Below are 20,150 nucleotides of genomic sequence, written 5' to 3' on the forward strand. Positions count from 1 at the left end.
GCAAAAATTTGACAGGTAAGCAGTTACTCTAAAAAAAACAAATAACTAACATTCCCACATATTTAGCCAAGAAATATGCAAACCATATTGAAATTCTAAACAGATAACATATTAAAGAGGATTGTTTAGTACAAAGATTTTCGGACACTGCCAAATTGCAACAAATATGGTAACCATGGTTGATACTACTACAAAGCCTTACAATATTATTATACCCTCCGAGGATTGTTCTCTTCCCTACAATCTCTCACCAACCTCATTTTCTTCCATCCTTTGTTTCCATCAACCATCATTCCTTTCCTCCTTCCAAAAAAACTCCAAACCCTTCTCTCAACCAGCTCATGCAAACACCAATAATGGCTCCAACTCTCTTGGTTGCTTAACTTCCTTCCTCCATTTTCCACCATTACCACAAAGACAGGATGGCCTTTGGAAACACATCATCACTCATTGGCCTCTTGTCTTTCCTTCTCTTCTCATTCACCAATCACCTTAACCATGTCGCCCCTGCCACCACCGTTGGCGGTATCCACGTCGAGGTTGTTCGAAAACCTGCCCCGGATGTTCCTATCTTCAGGGAAGCCCCTGCATTTCGCAATGGCGTCACATGCAACAATGATAGAATCCACATTTCCATGACATTGGATTCAAACTACCTTAGGGGCACCATGGCTGCTGTCTTTTCCATTTTGCAACATTCAACATGCCCCGAAGACGTTGAATTCCATTTCCTTTGGGCTAGGTTCGAACCTCAGGTGTATTTCAGCATCAAATCTACCTTCCCTTACCTCAAGTTCAAGATATATCGCTTTGAATCAAATAGGGTACGTGGGAAAATCTCGAAATCCATTCGTCAAGCGTTGGATCAGCCTCTAAACTACGCAAGAATCTACCTGTCTGATATACTCCCAAGCTATGTGAAGCGTGTGATATACCTAGACTCCGATATCGTGGTTGTGGACGACATAGCCAAGCTGTGGGAGGTTGACTTGCAAGGCAAGGTATTGGCTGCACCAGAGTATTGCCATGCAAATTTCACCGTGTACTTTACAAACCTGTTCTGGAATGATCCAGAGTTACCTCGAACATTCGAGGGCCGAAATCCTTGTTATTTTAACACGGGTGTTATGGTAGTGGATGTAGACAAATGGAGGGAAGGAAGGTACACACAAAAGGTGGAGGAATGGATGGTAGTGCAGAAACAAAAGAGGATATACCATTTAGGATCATTGCCTCCTTTTCTTTTGGTTTTGGCTGGGGAATTGAAGAGTGTGGACCATAGGTGGAACCAACATGGGTTGGGAGGGGACAATCTTGAAGGCAAATGTAGGAGTTTGCATCCTGGGCCTATTAGTTTGTTGCATTGGAGTGGAAAAGGCAAACCTTGGTTGAGGTTGGATTCAAGGAGGCCATGTTCTGTTGATCATTTATGGGCACCTTATGATCTCTATCGCCCAAACACTCATTCCTTAGAAGAATAAAAATTGACAGAGGGGATTGGGGATGGGGTGGGATCAAAGCTTTTACCAAAACTTTTCTTCTTCTATATTTCCCCCATATGATTGAGAATGTAAAAAAGATACTGAAGTAGTTTAATAAGAAGAGTTGGTTGAAAGTGTTACAAGGGGCAAGGAATAACAATACATAAGCTTTTTACAGTTTGGTGTGTTATAGAAAAAATGGACCATGTTTTGGTTTAAAAGACTCAGAAGACAAGGAAAATATTTGGAGCAGACTCACTTGTTTGTTTTATGTTTTTCTATTTTGTGGGTTTTTTTTGGGATGAATAAGAAACATGCCTACTGCATTAGTTATGGATGATGGTATCATTTGCATCAGTGTCTGGTTGTGGGATTGATGAACCTCGTCCAAAATTTACTGTCCCTGAATATGGTATCTTTAAATTTTAATATTGTTTTTAATATCTTGTTAGATTTTGTACATTGTTTTTATGCTCAACTGCAAATTGCAGTTAGAAGATATTTGCTGTTTTATGTTATTTTTTTTACTCACTGTGCATGTAATTCATAGTAAGTACTGACCTGTCTATAAAATTGAGCATAAAAAATCCACACAAAGCTATATAATTTTATTTCAGACCATATAACAAATTTATTTTATGTATCATCCACACTTCGATCTTTGACAATATTTTGTGAATGAAGTAATTATGGTCTAAACTTTCAACATATCCAGTTATACATGAATATAAGTATATAACCAAAAATGTCAAAAGCACCATACTTAATACACTTTTTCAATGTAATGTATACTTCTATTTCCCACTGTCTCATTGGGAGAAAAGTTGAGCAGGAAGTTACAATGTTATCATGTTAGACAGGGAGAAAATTTTATTGTTAGAATTTTTTTTGGTATTACCAACAATATCCTTTCATCTAATAATGGATAAAAAATTACTTTCTTTCAAAATGTGTGATTGATTCTTCCAATAAATACTAATAATAGAAATTGAATCCTTAACCTTTTAAACCTTTTTTTAAATTTAGTAAATCCTTACACTATTTATATGCTATTGGCAGTGATAGTTAATCTATATATATACTTCCATGAGAAATGATAGTAAGTGTAGATTAACTTTTTTTTTTTTTAAATCTATATCTAAAAGATAATTTTTGTTATTGGTATACTAACTGTGACTACTGTATTGATTGGCACTTGGTGTATCACCCACATTCTTATTTACTTATATGTATTATTTTTGTTATATGTTCTTTAAAAAAATTAATATAAGAAATGTTAGATATAAATTCATTAGAGAACCAAATATATAAGAAGATAATGTTATAAAAATATAATGTTATATGATTTTTTTTATAGAAATAAGAAGATAATAAAGATAAAATAGGGAATCACAAATTACACCGTGGTAGATAATTTTTTTTTTTTGTGTTTTCCTTTTATTATAAAAAAATAATAATCATTTCAGATTGCGCGGTTATATCTTCCAATATAAGTATTGTACTAGAACTCTTGACATTTTCAATATATGTGAATGTGGTGAACCCTTATAATAGACCAACTTTGTTGTTATAAGTTTATAACTTGAAGTAAACCACCAAAGTAACTTGTTACTCCAATCATGAATTTCTTCAAAACCGTTTTCTCCGACGACCCAGATCCTCCTGAATCCGATTCCGAATCAAACAATCTTCCACATAACAAAGACCAACAACACGATTCCGATCCCAATTCTCCACCACAACAAACTCCCCCAACCGACAATTCCGGCGCCGGCGCGTGGAACTTCGGCGGTCTCATCCAAACCCTAACATCAAAATCTGAATCAATAATCGAAATCTACCGTCGCGATCTTCAGGAATTCAGCACCGGTTTGAAAAAAGAGATCGAGGTTGCGCATGATTCTCTCGGAACGGTTACCCACGTCATTGACGAGTTTGGTAACACTGTCGTTAAAGGAACGGCTCAGATCATATCTCAAGGTAAGGATGCGATCCTAGCCATTGATCTCGATTCTGATTCAGATAACACTAGTAACACTCCCAAACACCGTCTCAGTAACGTTAGCGATAAGAGCTTCAATTCGAAACGGTATAGTAGGTTTGATGCTCAGGTTCGTAGTATTCAGGGTGATGCTAGCACTTACACTGAGGAGCCTGGGGATTTGGATGAGTATAATAAGTGGAAATCGGAGTTCTCGTTGGATGGGAAAAGTGAGGAAACTGAGGGTTTTTTAAGGGAGAATGATGCTATGGAGAGTGTTTATGAAAGGATTGTTCCAAACAATGTCGATCATGAAACTTTCTGGTATAGGTATTATTATAAGGTTTATAGACTCAAGAAGGCTGAGGATGTGAGGGCTAGGCTTGTTAGGAGAATGTCGAGGGAAGATGAGGATTTGAGTTGGGATATTGATGAAGATGATGATCAGGATGACATTGACAATGAAGAGAGTCAGGAGATTGGTGGTGAAAGTAAGGGAAAATCGGTAGATATCAATTCACAGATTGGTAGTTCTGGCACTAGCATAGAGGAGGGAACGGAAATATTGAATGTGGAAGAGGTGCATAATGCTGCTGAGGAATGGTCTAAAGTAGAGAAGAAAGACAATTTAGCCCAAAGTGAGGAAATTGGCGATAAGACAGATAGGTTGGTTGAGGAATCACGAGTTGAGAAATCTGGGGTTGTGCATGAGGTGGGCGATGATAAGAAGGAAGCTATTGAGGAAACTGATAATGCATTAAAGTCAGAAGTGGACAGTGCTGTGAACAAGAATGATTCTGCGTCCAAATCTGATGAGAAAGAGATAGCAGAAAAGAAGACCGATGATGCCATATCTACTAATAAAAATAATGAGTCTTCAAAGGTTGAAAGTCAGCACTCAGCACACGATGACGAGGAGGAGGACCTTGGGTGGGATGAGATTGAGGATCTTAGCAGTATTGATGAAAAGAAAGCATCTGAGAGTGGCAGCAGAAGTGATGTTGATCTGCGGAAGCGCCTGAGTGCGGCAGAGGCAGAGGAAGACTTGAGTTGGGACATTGAAGATGATGATGAACCTGCCAAGCCTTGAGATATTTGATGCATTCCATTCTTTCTGATTTCTTGAGACGAATATATATATTTGTAAGTTTTATTTTGACAAAAGGGAAATTGCCTATTATTTTGTTTTTGTATTTGTATAAATTGGAGTAGAAGTATGGCCATATTTCCTAATAAAATGCTTGAAAAAGAAGTATTTCTACAATAATATGTCTTCTCATTTAGTTTTTACCATTGTTTTTTATGTGTACATTTATGTACTTTATTTTGGAGACATATTTTCTCTAAGGCTGTCATCAGGCTATGTACTCTTGTTGCATCAAATAATAAAACAATTAACCATCTATATTCATATGGCAGAACCTGAGCAAAGTTTGGGCATGCTGACGCAGTTTTTAATTATGATATCTTATGTTAAAAGAATAGTAGCATACTTGTGACCTTTGGGTGCATTTTGAATTGTAGTTGCTTCTATAGCTTTATGAATTGAAGGTCTTCCATGTGTAAGGAAATCCCTTGGATGGGCAAAGGTTTCATAGTAGATTCCTTACTCTTCATGATGTGTTCTATCTTCTACCCTCAGGCACAAACTGTAATATGACATTGTGACTTTTTGCATTAGTTTTATAATTACTTGATCCTCAAGTTAATCAATTATTTCAATTGTAAACACTCTTTCCCTGTCTACTATCCAATAAATAAATAAAAAATACACTATTTCCCTGTCATGATTTTTCCTCTATGAATCTTACAGCATCACATTCACATTCTTATAGGTCTGTCATGGTGCAGGCAAATGTTGATTTCAACTCTATACTATAGCAAGTACCCTTGCTGAAGCTGCTGTCAAGGTACCTAAAAAATGCTTATGCTTGAACTATTGTTCCCCAGTTCAGACCTACTAATACTGTAACTATTTCACTTGAACTTGAAATATTTATTTTCCAACATATTGGTGCACGAACATTGTGTCACCATTATAGCTTTTTACTTACCCATTCTTGAATGTACTGTTACAAAGCAGCCTGATTGATTGTTTGCTACCATTTTTTCTTTTGTACTAAATGGTGTTGCTCTTTGTGTGGTTTAATTTGATTACACATTTTAACCAAAATTGAACTCTTCACTTGAGCTAGGTGTCTTACTTCTATCGCATTGTTCCTTTTAATTGATTGTTTGGGACCATTTGATACACAAAAACAAGCTTAGTAAAATATCTATTATAAATGAAAAGGCATATGCTTATTATTATTTTGCGTTCTTTATATATAGCTTCGTTTTATCAGATTTTGTTTTTTTTTAATAAACTCACTATATCTGGAAACAAGATAAGGGAGAAAAATGATACCAGAATAAAACCAAATGAATGAACAATTTCCTGATTTTTTTTGCACATAACCTATTTTAAACCTTTTTTTACGCAAAATACTGTATCATGAGATAGTTGTCCAACATTGAAAAACATACCAGTGTAATTTTATTTGCATATCTACTTTGTACAAGTGACTCTTACATTTATCGTATTGGGAAAAGAAAGGGGAGACACTTCATTTCTCATCTAATTATTTTCTTTTTTAAAAAGAATATTGTTATCATTTACAAAACATTATACCATTATTCTTTCTAATGTGAAGTAGCTAAAATCAAATTAGGAAAAGATTAAATTAGGAAAAACAGACACAGAGACAGAGTACATCACATGATTCTCCTAAGCCCACCCAAGTCCCACATCCTAATCTTCAACTGTATGAAAGGAATGAACTGCCATAAGGTTTTGTTTATGGGTAACTGGAAGTTTGAGAACCCGTTTCTAATTCCATTGTTTATGTGTCAATGTCATTCCAGGTATAGGAATTCGAAAGCAAGAAATTATATATAAAAAGGAAAAATGCTAGAACTAGGGGCATGCAGCTACAAAACAAATCACAAGTACTAATGTATATTATAGTATAAATATCATTATAAAATTCATTGATAAAATCTTACATTGAGAATTTACTAACTCTGTACTAACACTAGTCCAAGAATCTTTTCTTTTTCCTGCTGTAGTTCTACTAATAATAACATGCAATTACGAAGAGATGGCAACTTAAATACACAACACAAACTGGCCCTGATTTGATTTGTCTAAATGACGATTTAACTTAAAATTACCATTCTTACAAAATTCTAGCATCAACATAATTCACACTCTTCAATTTTGAAAGCTTGATCTCTCTACTAAACCTCTTACCCTGAGTGTCAAACATACAAACTAAGAAGAAAAAACCACTGTGAACACTGAACACAACTACAATCTAATCTATGTAAAGGGAAGGGGTGGGAAAAAAAAGAAATGAATGAAGCAAACTACTCTTACAGCACCCAGGGTTGGTCCTGTCTATTTGTACAACAAAATAGAATGCTCCAGAATGTTGAGCAAATAGCTGAAGCGTGGAAGCCATCTTTCTTGGTTCACATTTACTCTATGCTGCTTCAGAACTAAATTGTTCTTATCCTTAAACACTGATGCTGGGTTCAGAAGTGGACTCTCCCATGTGTGGTTCAACAGAAGAAGGTAATGCCAGAAACCTTCCTTTTTGGGCACGTGGTGGAAGATGCTTCATAGGTTTTCTAGATGGCACATTCCAGGGCAAGAAAACTCCAGTCCCACCACCATCTACCTTGCGGGGATTCAATGCCATCGGGCGCAACGGAGTTAGCATGACCATTGGACCCCGAAACATTCCCCATTTAGGCATCATATCAATACCTTCATACCCACTTACAGCTCCATTTGGCATAGCATATGGACTAGCAATGACAGGTTGCCAATGAGTCATTGCACTTGTCATGGTAGAAGTTGGTGGTTGTGAATGGTTGGAGTCTGGCCTCACTCTGAAGAAGGTGATGCTGACCCTTGTGTTAGGAGATGGACACATTACATGTCTTGCCATGTCACCACTGTTCCCTCTCATTACTACAAGAGACCTGCAATGTTAAGGTGTTACATGTTACTCATCAATTTAAAAGATAAATAGTACTGTATATGATCACCTCAATTTCATTGCAGAAGACACAGACTTACCAAAAGAAAACAATATGGAAAAACTGCATTTTCATGTGATGAATATAAGTGACCATAATAAAACAATACAAACTGTACCAGTACATCTGGATGCAGCCCTTAATAGGAAACTGGGACCAAATGCTCAACAGAACTAAAATGGCCTGAATCCACAATCATATAATACTGTCATAGCCTAGGATTCCTTGAAATATCTAAAAGCTTTCAGATATATAGTATTAAAGACCTTGTTGCTCAAACATAGAGGAGACTGACTGCTTATGAAGTTAGTAGTATCTGCTGCAGATTGCAAGTTTTCCACTTTAAACACATAATGTATTATATAAGTAAATACTGAAAATACTGAAAATGTACACTAGGATCAGGTTGGAGAATTCTAATTTGACCCTTATGAAAATACTGAAAATGTAAAACTAGGTATGACTTCTACTACAATCTAGTAGTTGATATATCCAGGACACAGTCAGGTTTTGTCCCTTCATTGAGTGTCCTGGAAGTTTGTCTTTTTGAAGAAAAAGGACGAGCGGAGAAGCAATCTAACCCAATAATGTGTATAAATGAACTAATAGTTGCATCCTCTACAAACCTTGTACATCACATTATTCACTTACATGGTGTCCTATAAATGTTGAAGGTACTTCTTCCTTTGTATCCAGCAGAGACTAGAATCTTAATTAATAAATGGAAGTTTAGGACTGCAAAGAGTATAAGTTCTTTGATATGTACCCCTTCTTCAATGAGAGCATGAGTTGCCCCTTGTAGTTCCCATCATTTTCACTCATAAGGGTTCGCCCAAAAGCCATAGTTGATTCTGAGAGAAGAAGAGTAGACAGAGGTTGATCCAGATGAGGTGGTTTCAGGAATGGCTGAGAAAATTCACCCTAAGACATAAAATAAAATATATAAAAAAGATGAGAAATGTTGGTAAGTGGTCATTTCATTGCATACTACAGATGATTAGTACCTATTGGCAGAAATTATTAAGAGAAAACAAGAACAAGTGCAATATTCACCTCTTCAAAAAAATTAATGATACAACCATTTGGCCTTTTGTACTGTGGAAGCAATTGCCATTGAATAAGGTGATCAATGACGCGTTGAAGAAGTGCTGGGATGGGTTCTATGCTGGCTGTAAAAAAGGAAACAGAATTACAGATCATCACTATAGTTTTTTAGCATCATGATGTGATATCTAGGATGATAAGAACCAAATTACAGTTTTGTTAAAGTAAGTAAAACTACAACATATTATTCAATTTACTTTTTAAATCATTTTTCTTACTTTTTGCATCTTCCTTAATTTGTCCAAATATTGGAACACCCAGCTGAATCAGCTCTCTTTTATTCCCCTTCATCTGTTTGTTGAATAGTATAAAAGTTTCACCTACATGTGTATAAGAAGATCTGGTTAGTATTCTAAAGACTGATCACAATAACAGATTGCTCCATGTATGGTCTTGATATTTAACTATTATGGTTGTTGATGTCCAAAAATATGACAACCTAGAAATTGGCATGAAATATAGAAATAATACCTGAGAGTTCCCCATTCTGGCCAGCAGTATGAAGCTCATTCACAAATTCTGTGAGCTTGCAGAGTTCTGAATCAGTGAAAATGTCCTCATATAATTTCAGTCCTTTCACAACATTCACCTGTCAATTACAATCAGCAATAGCCAGCTCTTTTTTATTGCATAAACTAGTAAGGATACGAACTCTCTGAATCAGAGCTTCTATATTAAAAACAAATGATGTATTTTGAGTTTGTTAAAGAAAGAACTTACCATATGCCCCTTTATTGACTCCTTTGCTGTGAAACCCTTTGTCAACTTAATCTGTGAAGAACGTCCTTCACATTCTTCATGATTGGAACATATGTTAATGTTCATCGAGCTACTCTGCATTTCTTGAGATCCTGCACATGAAACCAAAGAAAATCAATGCAAATTCTAACACGAGTAAAACAGCATTGTAACTGTAATGCAACACATTTCTACCCTGGAGCATTACATTCAGAAATACAGTTGACAGCACTATACCTTCTTTTTTGTATTATACACAACATGGGCTATAAATGACCCCTCAAACTTAATAAAAAAGATAGTTAAGTATTACAATTCACTTAGAAATGTAACAAGTTCATTGGGTAGTTAACTACACTGTTGCAATCAAGCCTTGGTTAATGTTGCTATATCAATTCTTAATCCTTCATTAGTATGATATATTAGTTAACTATAATGGAGAGTAAGAAGAGCTTAGAGGGCTGATAGAATTCCTATAGGCTTTTGCATTGTGATATTAGTACATTATTACCAATAGATTATCACTACCATGTTAGCAGAAATTTCACCATATGACACTTTTTTTTTACTTTGTGAAGGTAGTTGAGAAACATATGCGTCTTCCAAAAAAGGTCGTTATTCGTTGGTGTCCAATGTGTCAGTCAAGTATATAATGCCTAAATAGACAGAGGCCAATGCAAGCAAAAGCAGTACTTACATGTCATATCAGGAATAAATGCATTAGCTGCGTGTACATTTTTTCCTATACATGTTTTTATTAAAGATCATAACTCTTTCTACTTAAGTGGTCATTATTTTTTTTCACTACTAGATAAAAAATACTAATTAAGAATAAAAATGGAAAATAACAATTATATTCTCTTAAATATGACAAATAAATAATAATAAAATTCTAAAAAAGTAGAAATATATAGAAACAAGTAAAATACGTTTTAGATTATATTAGGAAAAAATAATTGAGATTAGTTGTAGAGACAAATTCAATTTAAAATACTACTCCTTTCTTCCTTTATTGGACCATTCACTTAATCATACAATTGATTATTTGAATCCCTGGCCCTTGAAAAAGACAAAGATTGACCCGGTCATGGGATCGGCACCAAAATTGTCAAACCACAATTCACAAATACAATAATTCAAACTCCAATACAAGTGACATAAACATTAAATCTATCCGAGACAATATAAAGATGTATATATAGTCAGTGTATCATTCATTATTTTTCTGAAAAGTTTATAATGATTATAAATGAATGATACAATGTAAAAAACTCTTACATTATAAAGGATAATCTTTTTCTCAAACATTAAACATGGTGGTCCCGCTTCACGTAATAAATAAAGATCATTGCATATGTATCTACAACTCTATATCAAATTATCAACCTTAACCCCTGTGGTGTTCGTTTTCTAACCGTAATTTTATATTTCACGGGCAAAGTTAACAAAAGTTATTGTATCGGGAAATAATATGGAAAAGAGAAAACAATATTTGTTTACATTATTGTAATAATAGTTATTGGCTTTAAAAAATACAAATAACAGCAATCATGTAATAAACTTTCCATGATGTCACCCATAACAAGATCTCAACTCCAATTAAATCTTGAGGGGAGAAATATCAACAACCACCGTTATTATTACTATTTGACAAAAAAGTATCATCAGCACTTTTTATTTTAAGAAAGTTAATCTTTACATATCATATTTACTCTTCTAATAAAATCAACTACAAACAATTTTTTCATATATAGAATCATCATTATGGTTTGCTTTGTTTATAACCGCCGTCAAATTTTGATGAGTCAAAATGTTAAACTAATCAACTCTACTATTGCGCAACAGAACTTTGACTTAAAAAAATATGACACAACATACAAAATACTATCCATTTCGAGGTTATATTTAAAAATTATTACATAATTTAAATTTTGATAAATTATCAAAATAATCCACAAGAAAATAAAGAAATGAGAGATAGAAAAGGGAGATTATAAGAGTATAATTAAAAAAATATATAAATAAGTTTTGATTTCTAAAACATTAAAAAAATTAAAAGAAACATAAGAAAGTTAAGACTTAAAAAAACAAAATTGAACCGCTGTAAAATTCAGACATCGAATTCCATGGTAAGGAGCCAAGGATCATTTTGGTTCATTTCGTTGCAAAACGACAGCAGTGCAAACATAATACTACTATAAATTTGCACATAAACATATTTTATTACCAAAACATGAATAGAGAAAAAAAATAAGTTAAAGTTTGTTTCTTTAAAAAGAATCGCTCATAAAGTTTCAGCCTTTACTTTTCCTATAAAACAATTAACCTTTTCTTACCGATAAATAAATTAATAGCAATAGAAAATAAGATGCTTCCATATATAAAAAATAATTACACAAACAAATTAATGAGAATTATTTTTGAAAGTGCAAAATAATTATGTATTTCTTAAAATTTCATATAAAAACAGATTCTGATGTCGTCTTCAGGGAAAAAAACACAAAAGAAATCAGTGATGAAATTTGCTCAGGGGAAAACAACACAGCACAGATGAGTAAAACTTCAATTTGACAGATATCATAATTTAAGCTTTTGGGTTTCTTGGGTTTCAGATCATAATTTAAGTTGATATTATAAAAACTTCAATTTATTCACAAAATCAGGAACCAAAATTCACTCTTTTTTAATACCAAAAAAAGTTATCTTTTTATTTTTTTTTAAATCCTGAAAATTATAGCTTTTTATATATCGTGGCCAAATTTCTTTATTGCTGGGTTGCCATTGAAATTGTACCACAAACACAGAATGTGAAGAAAACTTAAACTAAAAAAATGAACAAGGATGAAAAAAATAAAGGAAGTGTAACTTACCTGAATCAGTGATTTCACTCTCAAGTGAATCATATTCCTCGTGTTCACGTGCACCTTCATGATTATTATGATCATTACCATTTCCGACACTCTCCATCACTTGCTCGTCGATTTTCTCCTTCTCATCGCACCAACTACTCTCAATAACCTTACTCTCCTCACGATCGCCGTTTTCCTCAACCTCCGTCTTCATCGCCGGCGTCGTTGAGCCTATATTTTCCGAGACTTTACGGAGCTGGAGGGCGACGTCGGCAATGGAGTGATACTTCTGCATCTGAAGTACAGGGATCCAGTTGAGCCTACGGCGGTGGATGGCGGCGAAAACAGAGTCGTAATCAGAAGCGCCGCCGAGGTGTGCAAGGTGAACGCATAGGGCGTCAATGATGGCGTTAGCGGCGGCGAATTCACCGCGGAACCAGTTGAGGATAGCGTCTTTAGCGAAAGAGTCGGAAACAAGCATTGTGGGACCCACCGGAGCCGAGGGAATTGGATCGGGCATGGGCATGGGCATGATGATGATTAAGTGAAGTTAATGGTGTTATGCACAAATCACGGTTCGGTTAGTGTGTGCAAAAATGAATGGATCCAAGAGGAAACACAAAGAGAGAGAGAGAGAGGTTTTGATATTATTTTTTCACGTCAATCTGGAACGGAAATGAAGATCAAGTGTTTGAGTTTTAAAGAAACTCGAAGACGAGTCACGTCACAATAAATAAACACTATGAATTCGTTTTCATATCTTCCAATCATGTAAATAACTAAATATCTTATTTCTTCATTTTAATCATAGTTTTGTATTATTATTGTATTATTCATTATTTGTTGTTTAATGATCAATAAATATTTGAAAAATACAAGTAAGTAAGTGACTATGTAGCAAAGAGATGTGGTGAAGTTTCTATGGTTTGATAGGGAAGAAAGTTAAACCTTTTAATATGTTCAGCTGTTAATGTAGGACTAGGTTTAATCCCACATGTAATGTGGAAAAACTTTATTGAAGGACATATTTTCACCGAAATTTTTGGATAGTTTCTAGCCATTGGTAAAAGAATACACTTCGTGCATGCCAAAAACTATATCAGAAAACATTTAAAAAATTATTATATTAATTGGGTATAGTGATTGAATAGATATGTAAACAAATATATAAATATTTTGAAGTTCATGCTAGTTAAAGCTACTCATGATATCGTGTGGCCACCACTCTCTACAGCTTCCCCTTACTCCACGTGACGTGGCACTATTAGACGCCGCATATGACGTGCTAAACATGAATATCACTTCATTATTATTTTGCATTATTAATAATATTCTCTTACATTTTTTATAAAAAATTAATCTCTTTTAAAATTGATGATTGTCTTTCCTAATAAGTGTCATTCTTAAAAATTGAGTTATTAGGATCCCATATAACCTTATACTACTAAACTAACATGTTCTTGTGTTGATATTATAAGTATGTAAATATTTTTAAGTGAATAATGTTTAACTCTTCATATAACTATCTTAAAGCCGCACATAAACAAATAAATATATAGAAGATCATAAGAAAAAATAAAAATGAGAATGTATGATTGACTGATGTATAAACATGTTGTCCTAAAAGTGCACTAAAATTAAACTCTAAACTTGTATTGCGTGTGTTACTACAATTTTGTGTATTTTTTCCATTTATTGACTATATTTAACTTTTAATTATTAAAAATGTTATTAATATGAAAATTCGAAATTAAACTATTTTTGAAAATTATATTAGTTTGTAAGTTTAAATATTAAATAAAATCCATTTTTCACAAACAAAACTAACATGTTAAATAAATTTTAAATAATAATTTCATTCTTATCATACCAATATATAAAGGGAAGACATTAAGGTAGGTGTTTTTATTTTTTCATAAATTTTAGCTTTTATTTAATCATTGCATAAAAACATTAAATGGAAACAATGATGGTTATACTGATATAAATTTCAAATATTCCAAACCACTATTATTTTATATACTTATTTATAAATCTAACTCATATATCTTTCATATAATATTATTGCTCTAGTAATATACATTTACACTTTCAATTTACTTCTTATCACTTTTCTAAAATTCTTTTTTTATTATCACTTATAATAAAATTAGTATCTAAAATTTAAAATTTTATAATAGATAACATTATTATTTTTTAAATATTAATTCGTAGTATTCAATTTATTGAATAAAAAATGTAGGTTAACAGACATATGAGTCATTGTTAAAACACAAGTTTTTATAAATGATTAGTATTTTTCTTGACTCCTTAATAACATAACATGCATAAATAGCACAAACATTATGAAGTAAAATTGTGTTGATTTTTTTTTTGATATTATCAAGAATATTATTTTATCTTTTGAGTATGAAATTAATCACTTTTGATGTATACAACTGTCTCTTTCAACAAATATCGTTTACAAAACTATAAGAATTGAGATCTTAACATTTTTAATCTTTTTGGATCTAGCGTTAACTTACACCACTAAATCAATATCTCTATTATTGAAATGGGGTTCATTGCATTTGTCTGCACAAGCTCCAAACTTACTTCGTCCTTATAAAAAAAAACTTACTTCATAAAACGCAAGCAAAGGTGTTCAATCTTCTTCTATTGTGTGTCATTTTTTCTTTCGTAACTTTTAGTGTTTTTGGGAAATTTTCTGTCTACGTGAATATCTTTCAAACAAGATTTTGGCAACCTGGTGATCCTCACTGTGTCTGCTCCAAATCTAAAGTACTTTTTTTGGTTCCAAAATATCAAATCCTTTTAGAGTATAAATTTTATTCTATTTATCACTCACATTATGAAGATATATGTAATAGATTATATATATTACATAATTATCGTTGTATGTTGATATATTTATTCGTGTTTAGTTCCTTCCTTCCAGATTTCATTTTTTCACTTTTCGTGGGAGGTTATGCAAATTCACTAATCATTTATTTTGTTTTGATCCCCCATAGCTCAATATTAAAACACGTGTTTTAATTATTAAAAAAAACTTGAACTTCACTACTCAACTTTCCAACCAAATGTTCTACTCTTTAACGATAAAAGAAAAGGGCATTTAGCATGATAAATAACCAAGTTGGAGGGCCAAAATAAACAAATGGCAGATATATAGGAATAAGTTAAAGGCATTGCCCCACGTGTGTGGGTCCCCTTGGCCACAGAATCAACCATTTTGATCCACCACCTCAGGCTTTGATTTGAACATGTTAAGTTGTTAAATTCATTACATTACACTACATGTGAATGATATGTTACTGTGGCATGGCCTGTGCCCTATCACCACGGAAACCGCATGCGCACATGGAAGTGGCTCCTTTTTTTTATATTTTTTATATATACGAGACTCGAACCTTCAACTTTCTTCACTTCTACCATAATCATGAAATCACCTATAGTCGAATTCACAACATCATACACTTCGTTTCTTAAATTTTTTATCTTCATCATTAGATTACCTTATGACTTTAATGTGATAGATAATCAGATCAGCTTGGCTTGGCTCAGATTTTGAAAGTAGGAATAATTTTTCTTTTGTATCCTTTTTTTGTATTAAAATGGGATTCTTTTATTTGGTTCATGGAAAGTGGTTTGCTGTCTATTATTCCTTTGTTGTTGTTTTTAGGCCTTAAAGTTTGTGATTTTTTTATCTTTTAAGCTTTTGCCGATAATGAATTTGGCAAAGTTGCTCAAATGCTTTAGGAAATCCAAGAGGGATTTGTTCTCCCCCACTATGGTATTCTTTAATTGACATTTCACTTGCAATGCTAGGATATAAACATTACAGATGCAGATTTAAAATAATAATATAAAAATAGTTATATTGGGAAAATTAAACATAATATTTGTTGCTGAAATGACAATTCTTCCCATTTCCATGATCTGAAAAGTAAATGAGTTTGGTTTATAAAAGGTTCTAGTATAGAATAATATATAGCATTGTATTTTGACGTCAATTGCTATATATCTAAATCATTGACGAAGGCATCCATATGCCAGGGTGTGCAAGTGCACACACTCACATTATTTTCCTCACTCGTACTTCATATTTGTTGCATCCCTTAATAATATAAAATTGTATCAATATTTCTTAATTATTATATAAATTTTATATCACTTAATTAATATTATTATACTAGAATAAGTCATCAACTCGATTAATTATTGAGTCAATTATGAGATTAGAAAGTTACTAGTTAGAGTAGTTAAATTGATTTACCTTAAAAATTATCAAAGTTCTATAAATTACCTAACATTATTTAATAATTTTACACCACAGTTTTAAAAATATTGTTATTACACAAATACTTAATTAAAAACAAATAAAAAATGTTTTAAAATAATGCAATGTTACAAATAAGTTAAAAACATTGTCAAATAACATAGTTTTTTATAATTTGACTGCACCAAAAACAGTTAAATAATTTTAAATCTAATTTAAACAAGTTATGTTTTGATACAATGTAAGCTAAAAAATGACAAACGATATTCCAATAATGACAAAACATAACCACTAATAAATTGAAAGCAAAATATTTTTTCTCTACGTCGAGTTTATATTATTTTAAAAAATAATTGATTAAGCCAAAGAGATTGGTTAGATAGACTGAGTTACTGATTTTATGAACAAAATAATCAAGTCAAACTAATCCATACCGATTTTAGTTCTTAGACGATCATTTGAGTAATTTCAACTAGTTTGGTGTCCATTCTAAATTAGACCAGTCAATCTAATCGAATTCAGTAACATTGCATTTATTGCAACGTACATCCCCTAACCCTGGATCCTAGATTCATCACTGATCTAAATAAAACATGTTATCAAAATGTTCCAACACTTATGTTAGATTAATGACTTATCGAATCATAAAATTTTGTATTTTCCATAAGTATATTTCAATATTTTGAACGTTGTTTCTTCTAAGATTGGTTATAATGAGTTTTTAAGCCCTTTTACTAGATCATGACAAGAAATGGAGAAAAAACATATTATTTTTCTACCACTTATATCACAACGATCTTAGAAAATAATATAATATGATGAACACGATCGTGTATTTTTATATACGGTATAATAAAATACACATACTATTGTAGTTTATCTATTTTGTTCATTGCTTATTTTATGTCACTTTACCATCATATATAGATGAAACTATCCATAGTTTATTCCAAAGTCCAAACCGAATTTGACAAAGCATGCGAATAGGCAATAAGCAAGCATTGCATTTTGGATAGATATATAATTATGAAATAAAAGCTTCCAGCCAATAATAAGCAGATACATTTTCTTTAGTATCTTGACCATTGCACCTACCAAAAGATAGATTAGATAATCTTAATCTTGTCAATCTACTATACATATAAAGAAATTATTACAAATTTTGTGATCTTGATTTGTTGTCCATTCAATGCATAGGAGATTTAATGCTATTAATAAAACGATAAAACATAGAATAAGAGTAAGGAAGATGTGGTCGTGGGTATTAGAATGACGTTGGAATAGCCGTCACAGGTGAACCTGGTTGTGTGTCGTGGCTATTAGAATGAAGATTGAGGTTGATGATATATGATTTTCATGAATAAAATTAGAGAGGTGCATGAATATTAGTTGAATTTTTTTGGGGTGATATATATATATATATATATATATATATGTATATATATATATGTATATATGTATATATATATATGTGTGTGTGAAGGTTAATAGGTGTTTTAACTTTTAAGGATGTTTTTTTCCTCATCTAATAATGTCATTCAAGGAAAGAAATGAATTTGATTTTGGAAGAAAAAAAATGATATTTTCATATTTTGATAAATATTTGACATGATTTTTTAAAACAAATTTTATTCTTTTAAATTTCATAAGCAATTCAATTATTAATACACCCCTTAAATCTCGCCATGGATGAATGGGTAAGAAGGTCCGCTAAGACATGAAGGTTAACTCGAACCTAAATATTGAAAGAATTATTTTTTGAATCTGAATCAAATTCTAGACATGAATAAATATGATATATTTTTACTTAGATAATTTTTTTTAATATTACTTATTATTATGGATATATGAAATAATTTTCACATTATCACAATATCACTTGTAAAGAAGTGTCATGAATAATTAACTAGTGAAAAATATAAAATAAATTATGTCATTGTATAGTCTATTCCAACAAAAAAAATATACTATTTATTTTGGGTCAAAAAAGTATATTACTCTGAATGCAATTGATCAAACACATACAAAGTAGAAGTTATTGGAGATCATGTGACCATGAGAGATTGAGTGGTATCATGTTTATCATTTTACTCAATCTTAAATATTGTGCTTGTCTAGTTTTTGAACTTGATCTCAGTTCTATATTTGATAAAATCCGACTTTACGTGGGTTAATCTGATCGAGTCAATTTGAATGAGCGAGTAGAGTATATTTATGCTTACCCCTACTTAAAACCACTAGCATATATTAATATTAAATTAATTAATTATAGTAGTATAATTTTTACATATGGATTGTGGAACTAAAAAGCAAATATAAAAGAAAGCAGTGTGAGGTAATATAACTAGTTTAAAGATATAAAGCCCACGTAAGAGAATTTTTTTAATAATAAAGTTTAATTTGAGAAAAATAGCACTCCTTGAGTACAACATATATGGATAAACGTAGATACAAACTTCAGTAAGAGTATAAATGTTCGATTAGTGTAACATTTTTCATCTAAGAATAGTATTGATGCAAAAAAACATGATAACGATATTTTCACTTTTAACTTTGTTTCTTGTTCTTTATAATTGTCCATCGCCGACTTTAGAGTTTTTAGTAGATTCTTTTTTCTACCGATAATTTAAATAATCTTTATCAGATTCTTAGGTTACAATCATAACTGAAATGAATATTTAAAAAATATATCTTACAAAATCCAACTAGCCTGGAATGAATATTATAAAAAATGGATTTAACTCTACTAAACTAAGAGTGAATTATAATAATAGTCCAAAAATTAATGATTAAGGTTTTAACAATTTCACAATTTTATTGTACATATACATATCTTTTTTGTCGTAATATCAATTGTTAATTATTTTAACAAAGAAATACATTCACATTGTATCCTTTAAAAACCAATGCATTTTAGAGTAGGGAAACCATGAAAAATAACTCCATTCATGGCTAATTTCATGACTTGGGAGTTGGGAGCAGCTAAGGTTAGATAGGACAAACTAATATATTTTTTTGTACTATCAAGGATATTTCTTCACCTTTTTAGGTAAGGAACTAATCCTTTCGAGATTCATGACATTCCTCCTAACAAGTGTCGCTTACAGAAATCGAACCATCAACCTTGAAAATCTAGTGAAGTCTTATATCACTAGTGACCAATAACTTGTTGGTTAGCTAAACTAACATTAAAAACAAAGAAACAATTTTTATAAACATTAGTTAATACAATATTTAAATGGAGTTGAATGCACCACGCAAAAGGGCATGCCATGTCCCATGAAACTTTCGAAGTCAAAAGTAAAGAGTTCAGAGTTACAGGACGCACACAAACACGAGAGTCTCACGTTAAGGACAAAAGTGTCCACATAATATGGAGGGTCTCCCTCACAAGATCAAGAAGCCCACAAACATAGATCATCTATATATAAGGAAGTTGTTCATATTTTTTTATCTTAGACCCATCAAATTTTTATAAATAATATAAAAATATTACTTTATTATTTTTAATTTTTTTAATTATATGATAATATCTAATAAGTTCATGAGACTGAACAAAAATATTGATCTTTTATGCACAATCACAGACATTAACAAGGCCAATGTCACTAAAGATTTAAAAGAACTTTCTA

The 20,150-nt window shown here is 31.9% G+C and overlaps 3 protein-coding genes across 6 annotated transcripts; 2 read left to right on the forward strand and 1 right to left on the reverse strand.

Annotated features, from left to right (window-relative positions):
* On the forward strand, nt 189-1,994 carry LOC109346614 (probable galacturonosyltransferase-like 4). The gene is made up of 2 exons (XM_019586276.1): nt 189-1,483; nt 1,615-1,994. The coding sequence occupies exon 1, from the start codon at nt 423-425 to the stop codon at nt 1,479-1,481; it is 1,059 nt and encodes a 352-aa protein (XP_019441821.1). The 5' UTR covers nt 189-422; the 3' UTR covers nt 1,482-1,483; nt 1,615-1,994.
* Nucleotides 3,041-19,961, forward strand: LOC109346613 (BSD domain-containing protein 1-like). 3 transcript variants are annotated; one of them, XM_019586275.1, is made up of 3 exons: nt 3,041-4,609; nt 5,314-5,319; nt 19,951-19,961. In XM_019586275.1, the coding sequence occupies exon 1, from the start codon at nt 3,101-3,103 to the stop codon at nt 4,550-4,552; it is 1,452 nt and encodes a 483-aa protein (XP_019441820.1). In that variant the 5' UTR covers nt 3,041-3,100; the 3' UTR covers nt 4,553-4,609; nt 5,314-5,319; nt 19,951-19,961. The 3 variants fall into 3 exon arrangements, with proteins under 3 accessions (XP_019441820.1, XP_019441819.1, XP_019441818.1); XM_019586274.1 differs by lacking the exon at nt 19,951-19,961 and having other exon boundaries at nt 5,298-5,548; XM_019586273.1 differs by lacking the exon at nt 19,951-19,961 and having other exon boundaries at nt 5,314-5,548.
* On the reverse strand, nt 6,636-12,925 carry LOC109346612. 2 transcript variants are annotated; one of them, XM_019586272.1, is made up of 8 exons: nt 12,261-12,925; nt 9,373-9,503; nt 9,124-9,241; nt 8,871-8,972; nt 8,602-8,717; nt 8,315-8,469; nt 7,357-7,491; nt 6,636-7,323 (listed from the first exon to the last, which is right to left on the reverse strand). In XM_019586272.1, exons 1-8 carry the CDS (start codon nt 12,769-12,771, stop codon nt 7,020-7,022), a joined length of 1,572 nt encoding a protein of 523 aa, XP_019441817.1. In that variant the 5' UTR covers nt 12,772-12,925; the 3' UTR covers nt 6,636-7,019. The 2 variants fall into 2 exon arrangements, with proteins under 2 accessions (XP_019441817.1, XP_019441816.1); XM_019586271.1 differs by having other exon boundaries at nt 6,636-7,491; nt 12,261-12,924.

This window comes from Lupinus angustifolius, chromosome LG04 (assembly GCF_001865875.1).
Source record: "Lupinus angustifolius cultivar Tanjil chromosome LG04, LupAngTanjil_v1.0, whole genome shotgun sequence".
NCBI classification, from domain to species: Eukaryota; Viridiplantae; Streptophyta; class Magnoliopsida; order Fabales; family Fabaceae; genus Lupinus; species Lupinus angustifolius.

What these genes read in the sequence shown, in the direction of transcription:
- LOC109346614 (XM_019586276.1), top strand. Translation starts at nt 423, where the DNA reads ATGGCCTTTGGAAACACATCATCACTCATTGGCCTCTTGTCTTTCCTT.
- LOC109346613 (XM_019586275.1), top strand. Translation starts at nt 3,101, where the DNA reads ATGAATTTCTTCAAAACCGTTTTCTCCGACGACCCAGATCCTCCTGAA.
- LOC109346612 (XM_019586271.1), bottom strand. Translation starts at nt 12,771, where the DNA reads ATGCCCATGCCCATGCCCGATCCAATTCCCTCGGCTCCGGTGGGTCCC. An exon ending in AGTCAATAAAGGGGCATATG is followed by an intron (nt 9,242 to 9,372) that starts GTAAGTTCTTTC and finishes TGTAATTGACAG; the next exon opens with GTGAATGTTGTGAAAGGACT. An exon ending in TCATTAATTTTTTTGAAGAG is followed by an intron (nt 8,470 to 8,601) that starts GTGAATATTGCA and finishes TTTATGTCTTAG; the next exon opens with GGTGAATTTTCTCAGCCATT.